The sequence below is a fragment of the Lissotriton vulgaris genome, chromosome 1_2 (assembly GCF_964263255.1).
Source record: "Lissotriton vulgaris chromosome 1_2, aLisVul1.2, whole genome shotgun sequence".
In the NCBI taxonomy this organism is placed as follows: domain Eukaryota; kingdom Metazoa; phylum Chordata; class Amphibia; order Caudata; family Salamandridae; genus Lissotriton; species Lissotriton vulgaris.
The window spans coordinates 159,034,384-159,055,363 of NC_141686.1; the positions used below are offsets into that span (position 1 = coordinate 159,034,384).

Sequence of the window (20,980 nt, forward strand, 5' to 3'; positions counted from 1 at the left end):
CATAGGCACTTACTTCCCCGTTTTTTCAACCCTGAACACCCACAATAGTAGGTTACAGCAGCCGTAGTAATAGGTGGGGGTGAAGGAAAGTATAAAAGTAGCAGATAGTTCAGCTTTAGACGTTAACCACAGCACGGCTCCAGATTAGGCCTGGGCGGTAAATTCCGTTCCGCTTGCGGAATTTCGCGGAGAATGCGAAACTGCACAAAAGTCTGCATTCTGCCATTTCGCGACATTTTTTGCTTGTTCACGTTCTCAAATGTGTGTTCGTGAGATATTTCCCCCTGAGCACGCAAACAGCGATTGCGAACAGTAAAAAAGCAACGCGAACAAACAATTCCTCGTGTTCGTGGAATTTTTGCGTGTTCGCAGAGATTTTTTACAGTTTCGCAGAGATTTACGTAACGCGATTACGCAAAATTCCACCCACCCCTACTCCAGATGGCCTTCAGATGTGTGGGTGAAAGCATTCAGTGATGGCTAAATTGTCAGTTTAGTTAGGTGTAATGTGCCATATACGAGAATATTATTGTAGTTCGACAGACTCGGCAAGGAAACAACTGGGTGCTGTTAATTTTCAAATGGGTGATGGAGGCACAACATTCACTGGTAACATAAAAGCCACTAGGAATGTCTTTGTGCCCAGTCACCTATTTAATACATAAATGTCAAAATGTACACAATCATGAAATACCACGGGCTGGTACAAAATGTGAAAAGACTGAAATCCAGTCAAAGGTGAATGGAGGCTGACCCAAACCAGCCGATGGCTCAAGCAAATCTAAAGCCCTTTTCTGTATATTCTTTCTGTGTGACTTAAAAGACTTCTGTTGACAGTTAGAGAGGTGAACAACACTAAAGACAAACAGAAAACTAACCTTGACATAAGATAACTTGACATCAAAGTAGCATTATCATGGTACTGTCCTATACCAGAATTAGTCTAGGATACATGCAATACGACTTTAGGTAGTAATTTAATTAATCGTTGAGATTTTAGTTTAAAAAAAAGCTCAGAAAACATTACACTGGGGATGAAGAGAAATAACAGAGGTAATAATAAGTTAAGAGGAGAAGGGGAGGTTTACGTTGAAGAAAGGAAGCCCTCAGGACTACCCTTTTAGGCAAGGGGTCTGATGCAGGGTAGAATCAGGGAAATTGTAAATCTGTGGGGCAAGATAAAACAAGGGAGACAGGAAATCTGTGGCAATACAAGACCCAATGATGTGCACCGTTTGCTGAATTATGTAGCATGGAAAGGCAATTTATGAAGCACTCTCATCAGTGGCTATTGGTTACAAGACTAACATTTTAGTATTACCTATCCTAATTCATTTGAAAAACAGGATTTTTCAAAAATTAATCCATTCAAATTCAGCAGATACTTTGAATGTTTTTTCACTAGTGCCTTTAGGCAAAGATTAAAGGGTTCGAGTAAGGTCATGCTGTTTTTTCAGTGTGAGTAGTAGAGAGTGATTAGTAGAGAGTGAGTAGACTAGAGTAGTAGAGTACTAGGTAGAGAGTAGGAGTGAGCAGTAGAGTGAGCAGTAGGGTGAGCAGTAGAGTGAGCAGTAGAGTGAGCAGTAGAGTGCTAGGTAGAGAGTAGTAGAGTAGTAGAGAGTGAGTAGTAGAGAGAATTATAGTAGTGAGTAGAGAGTGAGTAGTAGAGAATGAGTAGAGTAGTAGAGAATGAGTAGCAGAGAGTGAGTAGTGAGTAATAGAGTGAGTAGTAGAGAGTGGAGGCAGTGCAGAGCTTTTAGTTGGACTATGATAAAGTTGTGTTTTTGGGTGTTATATTGGAACTCTGCATGCCTTTACCAAGCATATTGTTACAAGGATATGCTTGGGGAAAGCGCTGGACTTTGGAGCGACATAATTTACTATTCCAACTCCAGTCTGCGCTACAGTAGGGAAAGTGTTGGACTTTAAAGTCTAACACAGATTTACCCAAGGCATGTCGTTGTAACGGCATATATGGCAAAGACGTATTCGTTGTAACTGCTGCATTTTAACTGATGTGTGTTGGTAGGCGTACGTCGTTGTAAACACGGTTTCCTGCCTTTTTGTTGTCAAAATAGTGGACAGTTTATTTTTGGGGTTTCGCAGTATCTTGATCGGGTAGTCATGTAAAACAGCAAGCAGGGCACTACAGAGTGTTCCTACATACACTGCATGGTTTACTAGGGCTCTGCATGGAAGGGTAATTTTGGGTGCAGCAATTTGAAAGAGTGTAGATTTACTTACAAATCATATTTGTTAATTATAGGTTCAAATGACTCCTAGGTATCTTGGTTTGGGTTTGATGGGAAAAGATTTGGCACAAGGAAGCGGCACAGAAAGAAGGGGAAGTGGCTTGGTAGCTTAGCTGCAAACGTAGGTACTCTGGTTGAATCCCAAATTGGGCATATTACCAAATACAGTGTTGTTCTTGGCAGATCACTTAAAATTCCACCTTTTATCATGCACATAAAGATTACAACTGAAAATTATTGGTTTTAAATCTTCTGGAAGTGAGAAGTCTTATCTACTTGCCTTGGCAAGCAGTCTCATTAAGTAATATATAGGTTTTATTCTTCACAAACAGAAAGCGGTACAACGAGATGAAAGTTCTACAAGATGTATCTTAAATTGAACAAATTGCACTGTACAAAGTGAGGACATCAGATAAATACAGAATTTGCTAGGCTATATTAAATTTATGTCTAAATGAAGGTATTGTGAACCTAACGCAACCTCTGAAATGTGCATCGAGGATACCAACATTTTGGATGAATTAACATATCCCAAGCTAATGTTCCTGTACAGAATCTATGTAGGCAAATGTACATCTATGCACGCGTGTGACTGTAGGATGTCATCTCGAGTTATACGAGTAGAGGTTTTAATTTTAAAGATTTTGTTGATGAAGACAAAATATATTTTGTATATATTAGTGAGTTTATTAATTCGTTCTTGGCAAATAAATATTTTTCATGTTAGAAATGTAAACAGTCAACCACAATCGAAGTAAGTTTTGGCAAGGGAAACTGGTTTTAGGTTTGGTATATACCCTGCCCCAGGGGGATTGAGGTGGAGATCTGGGCCATGCCAATTTTATTTTTAGAAAGCAACTGACAAATACAGAAATAATTCTGTTGCAAGCATTTCTGCATGGATGCAGCAACTGCAAATAGGCATGGGTCACATGACTTCTTACAGGATCTGAGCTTTCTTGATCAATAGAATTCTCTTGGAGGTCAGAGGTAGTGAATGGGAAGTATTTTTTTCGTGACTATGCTTGTGGGTGGGGGGACATGGGGCGGTGAAGCGAAAGCGACTGGGTTTATTACTGTGAAATCAGTTCTGATTTTCTGCATATTGTCTGTATCCATCCTCGGTGTGTGGTATGGCAGCATAGGTGTATTTGAGGCAGGTGACGTTTTGCAAACCTTCAAGTTATTTAGAGCTCTGCAACTTGTTGCACCACTTCTGTACTCCAGGTCTTTTAGGCTTTGTAGATGGAGGCTTTGTAGTATATGATACTTGCATATTTTGGGAGGGCTTGCGGACAATATTTTTATACCTATACTGTTTCCTAGTTCGAAAATTTCAAATCCTCCACTGTGTGCAAGGGATTTGATGTGAGGAAAGCAATAATAGAGATGAGAAGTGTTAAATGAATATATCTAATGGTCCAGGTGTTGGGAGAGCTCTCCATACAGATCTATATGGCGTCAAAGAAGTCACCAGGGGGAGGCGGCTATAGTTAAGAGTTAAATGTTTTTTCGGACAACAGCTGCGCCACTGTACTCATCGAGAGGAAGCATTAAGGGGGTCACAACAGCAGAGGTTGCTGAGATTCTTCTGGTGCTACCCCAGAGTAAGTCCACCAAAGGGTCTAGTAACAGCAGTGTAACTGTTTCTGATTTGTATGAGACATAGTGAGGAAGTGTCGATGTCCTGTTCCCGATGGTGTGGCAAATTTCTCTGCATACCTTACAATGTGGGATTTATGCTATGCTGCAGAGAGCTGGAATTGGGGCGCTGAGAGAATCCCTTCATCCAGGCTTTTCTGGGACAGTGCCACCTTCCCCAGACTACCACCACCAAGAGATCTGGTACCTGTTCGATTAAATCTAGTAGCAAGAACCGAAACCATTTGGTAAATGCCTTTACCAAACTGACTAAATAGGCACCACGCTGTAGGAAATTCAAAGTAAAAGTTGAAGCAAATAATGAACACCAGCACCCCAGAAGTAAAGTAAATTACCTGGAATCAACAAACCTTAGAAGAATTTGTCGGGAGGGGAATCGAACGAAATGCGGCCAGCATAATGCATAGGTTTCTAACTTGTTCGGAATTGGGTACCTTTTGGCAAAAGATCGGCCAAGTGTTTAATCAGAAATTGGGGATAGACTAAGCATGGGCGGAAAATCCGTTACGCTCGCGGATTTTCGGGAAATCCGCAATCCGCGAGATTTGCGAATTTCCCGCAAAATCCGCAAATCCGCGAGCAGCGGATTTTGCTCACGCTGCTCGCACTGTTCGCGCCCCGCGAATAAGTGCAAAATTGCAGAAATACGATCTTAGCAAAACTGAAAGTAACTACTTACCAGGTTCAAAAGTTCAGGCACATCATTAGTAGCCATTTCCTGTAGTGCTTCCTGAGGGGCCCCTCCAGAGTTCAGTTGCCAGTTGAAACTATTATGTGACCCTGCTCTGAACCTCAGAATAGTTACACATATGCCACAAAGGTCCTGAATTACAGCTAAAGGAGACAAGCAGGAGCCAGGCTGGAAGTTAAAATCCATTAATCAGCCCCTAATTCATTATTGTCAGTTGGGGCAGGGCAGGTGTTGTAACTAATTTTGCAACAATGAAAGCACTTAGCAAGTGCAAAAGATCACTAATCAGGGCGCACTAAGGAAGCAGGTGCCAGCTAAAAAAATATTCTGTGACACATTAATCAGCCCCAAATTAATTCAGGTCACTTGAGGCAGGGAAGGTGTGCTTTGCTTTGCCGAAAATAATGTACACTGGACAACCAGAGGGTGTGGTGATGAAACAGAGGGTGGCATGGGTGGGCCAGAGGGTGGCATGAGTAGTCAGAGAGTGGCAGTGGTGACAGAGAGTGGCAGTGATGAAGAAGAGTGTCCCAAACAGGCTGGACACGTAGAAACAACAAGTTCGCAAAACTTGCGACCCGACAGGTAAGTTCGCAAATTGCGAAATTGTAAAAACCCTCGCGAACTGGCAGAAACACGGGCGAACACAAAAAAAAAAAATCCGCAAATTCGCGGGAATTCGCGGATTTTGCGGATTGCGAATCCGCAAATCCGCAAAATTCGCGGATTGCCAATCCGCACATGCTTAGGATAGACTCACCTCCTACAGAAATTATGATGGGTCAGAATCAGGGACTCGTGCGACTCTCTTCAAATGTATTAGTTTCTGCCCAGCTTGCAATTGCTCGGGTATAGGTCTCTCCGAAACCTCCCTCTATAAGCGATTGGTGAATTATGGTCAGGGAAATGTATGAAATGGAAACAGCTCTTGCTAAGGCAAGGGGAGTTTGTTTCTTGCTGAAACTAACGGCAATATGGGGGCATTTGGCATTAGATACGCTCGGTTGACGATTACCATAGGGGATATTAATAACAAACATGTATGGGTGATCCCTTCCATTAACAGCGTATACTTGTTAGCTTTAAGTTAATAAGCTATGCTTTTCCTTTCTTCCTAGTAAAAAATTAAATATTGTGTTAAACATGTGGGTTTTCTTCTTTTTTCTATTCTTAAAACACAATTTGTAATTGATGCCCCATTGTTGACTAAAAAAAACTTTAAAAAAATAAATAATAATTTGTCTATTTTTTAACTAGCTATATACATATAACCAAAGCCTTTATCTCACATTTGTAATTATAAAACTCACAAATAGCAATGCTGGAAATGTGCTATAGAAGCTACTTAAGAAAATGCTGCAGAGGAAAGGTGGCAGAGAAAGTTTTTGGGTGCCTTGGAAGCACTGAAAGCCAGAATAGGAACCACGCAAAGGCAACATTTTTAATCCCCGCGTATGCAGTCGAATTAATCCCTAGAAAAGAGCATGCGCTTCAGGGTGTAGAATAAGGGTGAGGCTACACTCGCCATAACATGATCACCATGCCTCAGATATCATTGTATCCGAGGTCATTTGTAATTTTAACCACAGCAGTTTCCACCTCACAAGCTGGGCCAAAAACTCAACAGCAGGGATCTAAAAGCAGATGCACTCCAAGTACGCTTCGCATTTTAACCGCAAGCTTTTCCATGGTTGTGGGTGCACATTAGCAACAACTCTAGGTTTTTTCACATTTGGAATAGAATTACATGTAAAAGAATAAAAAGCAAGAAGCATCGTGCAGAGTGAAGGTATCTTTCATTCACCTTTGTTACATTTACAGACTGCAAACATTTGCCGTATTGAGGAAATGCCTGTTGAGGCCTTGTAATAGAGTGAGCAAACAAATGAAGTCGATGCACAGTTGACACACAAAATATCTAAAGCGTGCCAGGAACCACATTTATGTACTTTGATTAACGCAAACCTGCCACCGTGAACAAAATCAACATCAGCCAGCAAATGTTTAAATAACATCATTACTACAACTAGTAAAAGCAATAATTTTTTTCCTTTCTGACATTTAAACCGACCATAAAAGAGCTATTAATGTTTAACTGTTGTAGTTGAATTTGAAGAGGTTATAAATATGGGCCAGGAGTGACAAGTTACCACTATGCAAAACACGTAGACATACATGCAAACATGCGAGTCAACAAATTCAGATCTGAGTCACCTTGACCACCGCAGATGAACATGGTGATCACAATGAATGAAAGTAAGGAGATGCAGAAATGTGCAGCTACGTAGTACACGGTAAAGGTCGGAGTACTTTCAAGACTAAAAGGATTGAGTAGCATGACTTGCACTAGCCCTATGTACAGGTGAAGCCGTATGAAAGCACAGGCACAAGCAGAAATGGGGCTAATGTTACTGGATTATTCAAGTCTAGAAGCAAGCTGTAAGAAGACGGAGGTTACTGTGATACTGTTCTGTGCATTGTGGCAACTTGAGTGGTATGAATTATCCCAAAACATCTGCATGACCCAATAACTCAACAAAATTAAGGATGTGATAAAGGCTCATCTTAAATCCTGACTCCGACAAAAATTAAGCAAATCTTGGGGGCACACATATTGCAGAAAACACATAGAAAGATGCTGACCCACAATGTTAATTTGACTTCAAGAAACCAATCAAATTAGAGCTCTTGACGCTGCTGTACCTGCGCCATTCTTTGGGAATTTTTTGTCTTTCCCACCTTCTCCTATTACACACATATGGTCACACTTTTGACCACTGCTTAGCTCAGTTTGATTAATCTTTTTCATGTTCCTTACTTCCGTCTTCTTTCACTTACACATTCGTAGAACTTTCAGGCTTTAAGTCCCATAGCTAGCTACGAAATGTCTGTACTAATTAAAGTCTTTAAAAGACTCTCACTTCTGTCGGAGTAGGTAGTATGTCCCACCCCAGCACAGACTGTACTTTTACATCCAGTGGGTGCATGTTTCCCATTCCCCACCTGATGCCCAAGTTAGACTACCCCACCTGGTACTTTGTTGCCTTAATGGTCAGTTTTTAACTCTGTACCCTGTCCAGCACCTACTCAGATGCCTCCTGTTGTCCTTCCACAAATTCCTGAACACAGCAATGTAATTTAGGTAGGCCACACAGAACTCTTCCAAACCTACAAGAACAGGGTTGCCCAGGCACTGGAAAGTGGCAAAAGTATTCTTCAACCCGAAGGGCATCCACCTGAACTGTAATAGTCCCTGTGGTGCAAAAAATGACATCTTCGCCCTGGCACTTGACGTTAAAGTTATCTGCCAATAACCGCTGGTCAAGTCAAAGGTGCTCAAGTACTGCTTCTGGTACTGTCACTCAGGGTAAGGCCAGAGTAAGTCACTCTATTTGATTGAATTGGACGTAAGCCCCATTGTGTTAACTGTTAGCCCCACCTCCATTGGTTGATATGTTAGCCTCGACCCCGAAGTCCAGGTCTAGTGGCACCCCTGGAGTTGACAGTAAGCAACTTGCTTGACAGCCTTGAATTGCTTCTCTTGGATTACCCCAGTCATTAAATCATAATTGCAGGAGACTTTAATACCAGAGGTAACGCACCACCCAGTCTAGTGTAGGGTGTTACATTAAGACATCCTGTCAACCCATAAATAATTGAACATTGGCGCAAAAGGAGAGTGAGGCAAAAGAGAAGGGACAGTTATTCCCTCCGACTTGAAAAGGCCTAGCAACCTTCGATTACATCTTTTTACCGAAGGTCTATCGGCCCAGCTTACAAACTTTTAAATCAGTTAGAACAGAAAGCAATCACAACCCATTACAGTGCTCACTAAATCGAATTATCATACAAGAGTAATCAGGTGGCACTTCAATGGGGGAGGAGACCATGAATTTCGTAAAAAGAATAAAGTGGAGGCCAGAATATACAGCTACAGTCACCACCTGGTCAGGTACATTTGTGGCCTCGTTGAAAGCTGCATCAGCCAGTATCAGCCCTAGTGATGTGGGAGAAGTGCTAGAGAGACCTTAGAAGGCTTTTGATGAGCAACAAGCCATAGTAAAATTCTCATTTGATCGGTCAGGATAAGATAATGGCATTCAACTACGATAAAGCCATCATTTCTACAAGAAGAGCTCTTTGCAAAGCCCTCGGACCCACCGACTAATACTTTCTGCCATGACAGCAGCAGCAGTAAAACATATGAGAACAACCCACCAACAAATAACCTGAGAACAGCAGAAGGAAAGGAATCAGTTGCTCAAAGATCCAAACCAACCACAAATCTGGGACCACGTCTACAAATAAAAACAAGCATTTGCAATGCAATAGGTCTCGCCTTAGGAAAGTTGGAGCTAGTGGTATGGTTAATGACAAATTTTTTATTTATGTGTTTTTTTTTTAAATAACGTAATTAATAGCTTTGTCATTTACAATGCCAATAGTTATAACTTTCACAAATGTGACACCTATAGCATTGGTAATGCAACATGTTTTGTATTTACGTGACTTACATGTGTTGATATTACAAATAAAACTGGCTTTTATTTCTTTTTAATAATTAATACTTAAAAGTGATTCTAATTTATAATGGCAATAGCTTAAACTTTTGTAAATAACTTGTGAATATTATGTTCAGTGTATTTTATTGTGACGAAAATCCAAGAACAGAAGTGAAATATTAACATCTTTTTGTGACATTTGTAATAAAGCTTGAAACATTGAGAGAACATATTTGAACCAGTGATGCTGTGGTGGTGCTGAGTGATGCAGTGGTTGCGCTGAGTGATGCAGTGGTTGCGCGGAAAGTAAAGTGTGCCATACTGCGATATCTACAATAGTGAATTGTGGATGCGTTAACAATTGATGTGTGCACTGATGGCTGGTGGTGTGTGTGCCTGTAGAAATGGTGCACTGATGTCTGGTGGTGTGTGTGCGTGGTGGAAGTGTGCACTGACGGTTGGTGGTGTGTGTGCCTGGTGGAAGTGTGCACTGACGGCTGGTATTGTGTGTGCTTGGTGAAAGCGTGCACTGACAGCTGGTGGTGTGTGCCTGGCTAAAGCGTGCACTGACGGCTGGTGGTGTGTGTGTTGGTGAAAGCGTGCACTGACGGATGGTGGTGTGTGCCTGATGGAAGCGTGCAGTGACGGCTGGTGGTGTGTGCCTGGTGAAAGCGTGCACTGACGACTGGTTGTGTGTGCCTGGTGAAAGCGTGCACTGACGGCTGGTGGTGTGTGTGTGTGTGTGCTTGATGAAAGCGTGCACTGACAGCTGGTGGTGTGTGCCTGGTGGAAGCGTGCACTGAAGGCTGGTTCTGTTTGTGCCCGGTGAAAGTGCGCACTGACGGCTGGTGGTGTGTGTGATTGTGCCAGGTGAAATCATGCACTGACGTCTGGTGGTGTGCGTGTGGTGGAAGCGTGCACTGACGGCTGGTAGTGTGTGTGCCTGGTGGAAGTGTGCACTGACGGCTGGTATTGTGTGTGCTTGGTGAAAGCGTGCACTGACAGCTGATGGTGTGTGCCTGGCTAAAGCGTGCACTGACGGCTGGTGGTGTGTGTGTTTGGTGAAAGCGTGCACTGACGGATGGTGGTGTGTGCCTGATGAAAGCGTGCAGTGACGGCTGGTGGTGTGTGCCTGGTGAAAGCGTGCACTGAAGGCTGGTGGTGTGTGTGCCTGGTGGAAAAGTGTGCACTGACATGTTTAGAAGTAAAGTGCACCATACTGCGATTGCTACAATAGTAAATTGGGGATGCGTTAACAATTGATGCGTGCACTGATGCCTGGTGGTGTGTGTGCCTGGTGGAAGTGTGCAATGCCAGCTGGTGGTGTGTGTGCTTGGTGGAAGCGTGCACTGACGGCTGGTGGTGTGTGTGCCTGGTGGAAGCGTGCACTGACGGCTGGTGGTGTGTGTGCCTGGTGCTCGCTTCAAGTGTGTGCTTTTAACGAGCCCCAAAGACGACTCCGGGGGGAGGGTGGATTACAGGGCCTCAGCAAAATGCAATTCAAATGTACTTTATTAGTCATAGCAAGTCAACTGGGACAATTCCAAGAACATGCACTAGTCAATATTACAGATTTATGTATGCGATTTTATATAGCGCCTGCACTACCAGAGGCGTCAGAGCGCTCTACATTGGAGCGAGGAGTGCTACATGAGAAGGTTTAAAGTAACAAGGTAGTAAGGAACCACATTTATGGCTACTACGGTTATTCGAGGTGAGAGTTACATATTTACAGATTACAAATTCAGGTGGCATGTAGCCTGCCCCAAGGGGAGAACCACCATGACTGACAGACGCCCCTGCTAGGATGCTATTCAGCAACGGAACCCGACCTGAGTAGAGTTTGGGGTCAATTTGCGGCTAGGCGTAGAGTTTAGTGTTAACTTTACTTAATTTTAGCAAGGCTCGTCAGACTTCAGCGTAAGTGCTCCCAGCCCTCACGTTGATAAGAAAGCGGTGGAACTGGGAAATACAGAGATTTGCCCAGTGTCAGACACTTTAGGTGAAGGGAGGGGAGCGCCAGGATTAAGCGGTTGGTGCCCTGGCTCCAAACTTTGAAACTGCAGGGCACCGCACCATCTCTGGAAAGAGATGCGTTTGGAGCGAACAGCGCCCCCCCTCACCCCCCCCGTTCTTCTTAAATGTTTACTGATGATCCCCCGCTGAGGAGACTGGCATAAGGCCTGTCCCACCCAGTCGACCCGCCATGGGAAGTATGTTTATCAGGCAGTGTCTGCTCAGCGACCGGCACAGGAAATTCACAGGAGGTGCGGAGGGCGCGGGCGAGCTTTGCCAAGATTCCCTGGAGACTGCCCGAGAAGGAGTGACTGTCAGTGGGCTTGGAGCACATTTGACATTAGGTTTGGGTGTGCTCCTGTTCCAGTATTTGAAATGGAAATACAGAAGTTTAGGTACTCACTGTCCCAGAATACCCGCTGGATACTGCGAAGTGACGGTAATATTCCCCTGCATCTCTGCTGAGAAGGGCAGGTGCTCCCCCTTCATAAGTAAAGTGCAGAAACTCTGTATCCAACTGTACCTGCCCATTTAAAGTGCACATCGGCTCCGAGCGGGAGCCGCTGCATGGGGTGCACCCCGTGCAAACCATGCAGATTTTGGTGCCCCCACCCCCTGACCGCAAAAATACACAGATCCTAAGCTATGAAGAGGAGCAGAGAATAGGACAACTGAAAGGGCAGATCTCGGGTAAAGACACCGCAGATATGCCCACAGGAGACAGACCTGAGGTCAGATGCACAGGACAGGGCAACTGCGGCGAGCCGACAGAGAAGGAAGGAGGGGAGCCACATTGGGCATGAGGGCACATACAACGGGAGTGATACAGCATGGTGGCGAGGGCACCCTCATGGTATAGGAAGAGGGCAGCATCAGGAGTTGCAACAAAAGCTGAAAGGGCACAGGAATGGAAGCATAGAAATCCTGAGACAGACCAGGGGGCAGTTTCGGGTGAGGAAAGGGGCAGCCTTGGCCGCCACCCTGAAGTTTCTGCTGATACCATGTGCCGTGCCAGGGCGCCTGCTGCCAGAGAGCTGTCGAGTCACAGGTGAGGAGTTTGCCAAGTCTGCACACTGTTGCATGCACTGATAGGGAGGGGCTCACCCACGCCACGGGCCTCTACATGAACACTTTCACCCTTAAACTACCGATGCATCCTGTGCCCGTGCACCCCTTAGCTTGGCAGAGACACAGTTAGCACTGCAAGGGGACTGTTGGCAGTACAGGGGTAGACGACGTCCCATGTCACCGGTTCTCTGCTGCAACAGAGCATCAACCAAAATCACAACAAGGGGGCTGCCCGCCCCCCAGCACCCAGATCTGTCCCATCCGCAGCTCTCCTTACCTGTGTAAGTCTAGCCTTCCCGCACCGCAGTCACAAGTCACAAGCAAAGTCCCGAGGATGGCAGCGAGCGCCTGCGCCATGGCTGCTGCCGGACTGGCGGCGGCGGGAGGCGCCCCTGCACCCCGTTGTTCCAGCCGCGCGTCCGCCCGATGCTCCTGCTCCCTTCCGGCTGCCCGCGTGCCCCCCACCCCCCAAACTCCTTGCTCCGCCAGCAACTCTTTGCCCGCGCGCCCGTCTCGCGATCCATCAGCCTCCAAGCTCAGGCGGCCGCGCCGCTGACGTCAGCCGCGCGCGAGCTCTTCTACCACACCGGGCCACTAGAGGGCGCATGACTGCAAGAACTGCTGAAGGCTGGGCGAGCTCCCGCTGGGTGCAGAGCGCGCGCAGCTCTAACTGTACAGGAGGCGCAGCGTTAGGGAGCCCGGGGGCTTCGTCAGTGTTACAGGGGAACGCCCGGCACTCCACATCAACAACTACCAGACGCGTTGACGCCTGCCCCTTGAAAGCGAAACTCACTATGAAGCAAGCGCCCGGCCCACGGTAAACCAGAAGGAGGCGTGCTTGCGACAGGCTGGGGAGCACGCGCACACGTTCCAGGCAGCGAGGGAGGCGTGGCGCGCACCATGGATCTCGTCCCCTGAAGGTATGGCAGATCTCCCGATGCGTACGTGATCCTCAAAGGGCATTTTCACGTCTCAAAGGAAAGCATAGGTAAGTGAATAAGGTGACAACCAAACGTCGGGGGACTTGATAATGTAAAGTCTTCAGTGCGCTGCTGTTGTTGCTTAATTGAACACCAACCTCCCCACCCCCCCATTGCTGGACCAGTAAGGTCGACCAATATAAGCGGTGTTGTGGAAGTAATTTTTGAAAACAGAGACAGTAATGGCTGCCGCGCATTACAGCTATGTACGCAATGCACGATATTTTATGTATATGTTAAGGAGGACAGCATGTGCGCTGCACAATTATTTATTAGCTATATGGAAGAAGTGTAGTGCAGCGCTGAAGCGACTAACTTTAAATCATGGAATCACGGTAAGATCACAGACAGATATCAGCACAGCACAATGTGACTTGGAAATAGCTTGCTTAATTTACGTAACAATCCGTAGCGCCTACAGACTGTTACAAATGACTTTGCGCTTTACAAATGCGGATTATTATTATTAGTTATAAGCGCTTAAAAACATGATTCAAAAATAATAGCCGCTTGCCTAAAATAACATCAGAACATGAAACAGCCTGTTTTGTACTCAGCCAGTGCAAATACATGAGTAAACAGGCCAGGTACATTCCTTGCACCCGTCTTTTATAATCCACCACTATCCCCTCCCTGTGAACGAGACCTGCAGGCAACACATCGTGAAATGAAATAAGTCAGAAACTAAACAACGGGAGACTACATGGAGTCAAGTCTTCAATACGCTGCTGTATGCCGCGCAATAGAAGATTCCCTTTCTCCCTCCACCATTGCTGGATTAACAAGTGCAGTTAGTATGAGTGCTGCGTTTAAGTAAATTCCGCACTATGTAAAGTCTGCACTGGTCGCCATTTGTTATTATGTAATGCTTTTGCCTTGTATTACTTCTGTGTATTTGGTGAACTTTTTGGACACGTTGTACTGTGAAGTCTTTGGACACCTTTAAGTAAAGTCGGCGCAGTGAAATGCTTTAACAGTCGAGTAAAGTCAGCGCTATATAAATATGCTGACACCTTCAAGTAAAGTCCATGCTATGAAGTACTTTGACGCAGTCGGGTAAAGTCCGCGCTATATAAAAATGCTGTTGCCATCACGCTAAAATAATCCTTTTGTTTGGCAAGTCCGCGCTTTATTAAAAAAGCAATAAGCAAAAGCGATCACGCTCTGAGAAACGAAACTGAGCAAAAGCGATCACGCTCTGAGAAACGAAACTGATGGCACGCTCCTACTGACAAAGAAACATACTGAAGGAAAAAAAAGTGAAACTGACTGAAGCAAGCGCCCGGGCCACGTTGAAAAAAGCCACACACATTGGATGCAGTCAAGGCGCGCTCACGAGGTCAAATCTCCAAAGGAGAAGCTCGTGACAGCCTGACTACAGCAGAAAAAGCTCGTAACAGTCTGGTGTCCACACCATTCCCAGAAAAGTGGCAACATAAGTTGTCTCGCATAGACAGCAAAAGCTTCGCTTTTGCTTTCGTCTAGGCGAGACCTAAAAAATGGTAACATAACCAGGGAAAATGGAGTTCCTGAAGCAGCGTGGGTTAGGCATGTGACACAGCTATACATTGACTGGCAAGCAGTTTCCCCGACCACTAGCCAGGTTATGGTAAAGGTCGAAAAGCTAAATCCCTTCCATGTGCTAGCACCTGGTGTGTTAGAAATCTCACCCCAAAATGCATCGAACAGGGGCAGGTACAGGACACCTATTCATAAAAGAATCAAAGCAGCATAGGTGAGCTGACAAGCTTTAGGAAGGTTACATCAACCACTTGAAAAGTGACAGGGCCCCCGGCCCGAAAGGATTTCCAGCAAGCCTATTCAAATTTGCTGCTAATAGTTGCGCCAGGTTGTAGGCTCTGCTTCTCAACTTAGCCTTTCAACCCACTACTATCTCCGATGCCTGGAGAGGGTCCACTCTTTGCCCTTTACATAAAAAGGGGGATTAGACACTGGCCTCAAATTATTGTCAGTTTCCTCTTTTTGACATAGAAGCAAAAGCCTCCGCTTGTGTCCTGTTGGAGCAGCTAAAGACCTTGCTATTAGAGGAGGATAGCCTGCCATGTTTTTAATCAGGCTGCCGGGCCATCCAACTGTTATCGTCTTGCCTAGGCAGGCTTGCTCTGTCTTTTTGAGACATGCAGTATTCGTGATATTGCCTTTAAAAAACGCCCCATCTTTTTCATTGGTTCCAGTTGCTCTCCTTTAGAAATGCTGGCTTTTCATTGGTGAATACACTTAGTAGCCCTTCCTTTTGGAATTTTGTATCCTCCCATGAGTACTGCCCCTCTTACATGCGTTCTTTCTGTTCAGTACTGTACATAGAGAGAACGCTTTTTTTTGATTGGCCTGCCTCTTTGCTTGTTAACTGTTCTGTTTACGTTTTTATATTGAAATCAAGCATCACTGCACGCGATTTATCTTTGAGTAGGGCAGTGCCCTTCTTTTGTTCTGCACTGCACTGCTTGCCTGCCTATAATCAGCTGGCTATTGCTGTGGCATTTTAGTGTTTAAAAACATACTTCACGCTTATGATGCAGAGACTGTGACCAGATTGTGCATGGGTTTACGGCCTCCTAGTCTTTTAGCATGCAGTGCTCTAGCCAGTCCTCAGTACCACGACACTGTGAGAGCTCGGAGCACTCTTCCGCCCCCCCTCACCAGGTGCATCACACTGATCACCAGCAAAGTGAAAACAATGCTCAGCCGTTGGCACTTAACACCTTAGCAGCTATGGAACGTCCAGCTCCAGTGCTGAACGTTCCATTGCGCAGGTGCAGTTGGAACGTCCAACAGCCGACGGCAGCACTCCCGAGGTAGTGGTGCCGTCAGCCGTTGGAATGGTGTTGTATGCTGCTTGTGCCTTATGAGGTTAACGGCTGCGCCTCCCTCTTCATGCTCATGTCATTTATAAATAATAAGTGTAAGCACGCTACGGTAACCACTCTGCTCCCCTTTACAGCCGCCTAATCTTTCAGCATGTCGTGCTCTGGCCACATTTCGGTGCCACGATAAGACAAGAGCTTGTAACAGTCTTCTACCCCCTCAAGCTGCGCACCACACTGCTCTCCAGCTGAATGAAAACAACGCTCAGCCATTGACACTCTCCGGCACATTAGCATTTACAACATCAATAGCTCTAAAATCATATAATGCAAGACCTATTGCATTGCAAATGCTTGCTTTTGTAAGACACTGGAGCAAAAAGAATGTGACTTGGCGCTTGGGCAGCAAGACAATCAGTACAACGAGGTACTATAATTACATGGATGTGTGGTTTAGCGAAAACGGTACGGCGGCAGCTCAAGTAAGAAAACTTGAGAAGAAAGCTGCTGCCATTACATATGGAATTGATTATTAAGCAGTGCTTTGGCAGCCCCTATTCTAAGACTAGCAAAGGCAACACTACTTCCGGCCTTGCAGTACGGCCACAATGCTTACCCAGGTGAACTGGATTCAACTTCTAGAGCAAATTCACTGTAGATCGCATAAAAAGACTTTCCAGCAATGGAGATGTGCAAGCTGCTCATGATTAAGGTTAGAACTGCGACTAGTGAATCAATCACTAGACTGTAAATCCTCCATACTGAAAAGTTTACGTTAGGACCAGGAAGGCCCCAGGAAATTCCTTAAAAGGCCACTTTAGGTCTTTTTCCTCGACGTTCCTGGTAACCCTTGGTTCAACCAATAAATAAGATTGAAGAAACAGCCCTACACGATTAAGCTGCTTCATACTCCGTTTGAAAAAAAGCAATCCATCAGCAACTGAAGGAGACTCCTTTGAACAAGACCTACTATCGGCAGCCAATTCAGTCCCTAAATGACACCTACTTAGTTGGGCAGCTGCACCCTTATTTTTTTTTAGAATCTATGAATGCAAAGACCGATATTGTATATGTGATTATTGGTGCTCCCAATAAAAGACGTCAATCAAGCCAGGGCAGGACTAGGAGAAAAAAGGGACTGCAGGCTATGCAACTACAAATATTAATTCTGTTACATCTCCTATGCTGCTGTCCCGCCCTACATCATCAAAAGAGGGCTACTGCTCTAACAGGTCTTCTAGGTTTTTAGGGCACACACGGCCCAGGAACAATATTCTATCTGCTTCAAGATCAATGATCCCTGGGGGCTGGAGCGATGCGCCAGATTTGTCAAAATACTCAAAGAACAGCTCTCCAAACCATTGCTGCAGCACCCAGGAGTAACTAAAGGCGGAACCTAATAAAATTTGCTGGCCAACCTAGGAAGGACAAGTAGTAACTGGTGATTCAGTGGAGGATAGCCACATGGTGTAAAGCACCTAAAATGCATACTAGACAATATCTAGTATGCCACGACAGGATCCACTGTGTGACTTGGTTCCTGGTGATTGCTACATCACGTTTAGCCTTGCATTGCACTGATTGCCTACTGTATTTGCACATTGGTTATTGGCATTTCGCACTTTGGACATTTTATCTGTTTTTATCTTATTTTACTCAACTGTAATGGTGGTTATCAATTACTATTATTGCATATTGGTTATCTGCATAGCGCAATTTGGACATTTTATCTGGTTTTATCTTATTTTACTCAACTGTAATGGTTTTTATCAGTTACTATTATTGCACATTTGCTATCTGCATATCGCCCTTTGAATACTTGTGCTGTTTTTTTTTTTATCGGATCATAGCCAACTGTAATGGTTTAGTTTTGAACTGAACCCCCTGGAGTCCGGCTTCTGTGGACTCCCGAAACCCATAAGGAGGGGTGAACCTCACTGTGAGTCAGACACGCTCCTTGGCTGAATGACTGTTCAACATGCAGTCCTGCCAAGTGTCACACATCTCGCGGTAACCGAACGCATTTTAAGTTAGGTTACCGCATTGCCGCATGTAAAACTATTGTCTCGCAAGTCAGCTTACATAAAACTGAATGTATCACTGGTTTTCATGGTTCGTTGAGTCTGATATTTTGTATGGTTAAACTTTAAGGAAAGCAGGCAGCGCACAGCAGCCAATGCGAGTTCTGCTGTGCGTTGATGGTACCAGGCTGGTTTACCCTGATTGGACGTTTTTTTTTTGCTTGTGGTACGTAACTTACGTAGGAGGCGGACCTGACTACATCGCCTGGTACATGCGTGCAGCGGTATGGCCTGCCCACACAGGAAAGTTACGTTTTACTATTCAGCAGTCCGTCACCATGCAGCATTAGTGCTGCTAAAAGAATAAAGTTATTTAATCAAGCGCGAAGTTTAGAGGAAGGCGCGCCTCCGCGCTGGCAGGTTTGCGGAAGGTTCTGAAGTAACATTAGGCAAGAAAGAAACCTGTTGGCAAGAGATTCTCTCGCATTAACCAGGGAAACGTCATAAGCTAGCCTCTGACAGTATCACGTGGAAAAGTTGATATCTGTTCAGACAGCACCGACTTTCGCTTACCGGAGAGATCAGAGAGCACGTACCCGGTGGACTCTTCACAGCCTCCATGAGAAGATGTTTTCTGCAGCAGAAAGAGAGGGTCCGCTGCAGGGTGATCCGTGAGAAGCTTGTCTGTTCTAAAACCATAAATGCAGTAAGTCGGTTTAAAATGACAAAACTGTTTCTATCTGCTAAAGAGTGCATTCAGTTTTCTTAGTTTATTAACTCGTCCAAGTTAGTTAACTGTGTAGGTGGCGGTGCGTCGGACCCCGGGCCTCTCTCTATACTGGTGTGGCATTTGGAAATACTACAGCCAGCTGTGTGTGTCTCACAACCTCTCCTGAAGCCTGCCCAGCAATCATTGCTGTTAGCCTGTAACACATGTGTGGACTGAGGCGGCTGGAGTCCGTGAGTCAGCTTACTCTGAATAATTCATGGTATAAATCCAAGGCAGCTCATCTCTGTGTTAGGCAATCACATCCGGTTTAGGGTCATATGGTTCTGCAGTCTAAGCTAGTCCTTTCTCTTTTTTCTACTAATTCTTAGAAGAGCCATGTGACCTATTTTTTAAATATCCGCTTTTTATTGTTTTGTAGTGGTGGCATCTGAGTCTGATATTAATAGTTACTTGAAAAGTCTTACATTCCAGATGACAGCATTTTCTTATGAATAAGGTGGCCCCTGCAGTGGCAGCTTTACCGACTATTTCCAAGAGATAAACCTTTTCCCATCACATTCATTTTTTCCATGATCCGTCTTGGACAACAGCCACCACATGGTAAAAGTGATTTGTTTTATTCTCCTTGTTTTAACATGCTCCTTATCTTTTATTTTTGCCTAATTAGCTTAGTGTTCGCCTTTTTCCTTATTAGTCAATACATTATTCTATCCAAAATTCACAAGTTTATTATACACCCACCATTGTACAAGGGCAACAATTAAATAGCAATATAAGAAAGCACATACTTCCCATCTACACTTTTATGAAATATGTAAGTATGGACATGGTCTTCAAAGCTTTGTCATGCGAAGTGATGCCCACCCTCTTTCATAGCTGCCAAGGTTTCAGATTGCTATGTGTGACATTTTGATAATTTATTTGTAATTGTGAGTCAGCCATCTCAGGTATTGGCAGCAGTTTTAAGGTCTTCTTAAAATTTCTCGATGCTCAAGTGAGTCTAATTTCAAATATTTATACGTTTTCCTAGTCTTCATTGCTTGATTTTCTGCTTGCAAGTTAGTGTCACTCATAGTAGTTGAAATATCACTCATAATTACACTGAAATTATTAGAATGTCACACATAGCAATTTGAAACCTTGGCAGCTATGAACATGCAGGTTGAGGAAATAAGCAACCATGAACTTCAACTGAGAAAAATGCATTACAAAGACCTCAGACACACTAAGCACAGTCAGACATCATTCATTCATGCGAAAGAACACTTGCACTGGCAGAATGTTCACTTTTATGCAACTGGTGGAGATGCTTTGCTGCTCGCTGGCCATGTTCCGGAGACGGCAGCGCACCCAGGCTTAGATTTAAAAAAATATATATATATATACTGGTTCATATACAAGAGTTTCCTATTTCATAGCCCTTGGACATTAAATCCTTCGGTTTGACTAGAATGAAGTTTACATGGATGGCATTTTGTCACATAACCACGCTTACCCCATACCTCCCCTCAACCCACTCGAGCCCTGCTTCAACCCAAAGAATACAAATTCTGTTGAAAGCACACTGTTACTTAACTATGGTAGCTACCTTGCAGAGAAAACACAACACTCGAGTTATGTAAGCACATAGTTCCCTCTTTTTGCTTACGTATATCCTGGTGCGTGTAAAGTCCTGCACTCATGGTACCAAAATGCAAATATAAACATACCAGAACATAAATGAAAAATATAAAACAGGGCAGATGCAGCGCAAAGTGAGCTCACTTTCTGGACCCGTCGTATTTCGCATCCAACACATCTATGTTTTAAAATATATATGTTTCAATATGCATGTTCTGCCTCTCCTTACCTTCCACGTGCCCAGCCCCAGCGCTGGCATGAGAGCCCCGGTGATCAGTTTCAAGCTGGTGGCCATGACTGCTGAACGTGGCAGGGCAGTTCTTCTGGAGATAAATTTCAGTCAGAGAGCGCGAGAGGAGAAATGCACGCGTCGCCCCGGGGCCTTCTAGCCATTCAGGCGGGCGCGCGCGCTGCTCCCCTCCCACCTCTGGTATTGGATGGCGAGGGGCTACGAGGCTCCTTATTGGCCAAGTCATCGTGAGTCGCTTGAGACAGTTGAAGGGCAGAATATTGAACAGCCTCCCTCCTTACCGCGAACGCGCCAAACGGAGGGGTGAAAGGGTAGGAAGTGGAGCAACCGGTGCTCAGGGGTATACTGCACAGGCTGGCCTTG

General features: G+C 44.9%; 1 protein-coding gene across 2 annotated transcripts in view; it reads right to left on the reverse strand.

Annotated features, from left to right (window-relative positions):
* LOC147734735 (aldo-keto reductase family 1 member B1-like) overlaps positions 1 to 20,980 on the reverse strand; it is a 231,354-nt gene that overhangs the window by 59,752 nt on the left and 150,622 nt on the right. Inside the window, exon 1 of one of the 2 annotated variants that reach the window (XM_086953022.1) lies at positions 20,597 to 20,786. The exons of the other annotated variant lie outside the window; for it this stretch is intronic. Within the exon in view, the coding sequence (XP_086809148.1) occupies positions 20,597 to 20,662 (66 nt within the window). The 5' untranslated portion in view covers positions 20,663 to 20,786. Of the gene's footprint in view, positions 1 to 20,596; positions 20,787 to 20,980 lie in introns of those variants that run through there. 2 annotated transcript variants of the gene reach the window in all.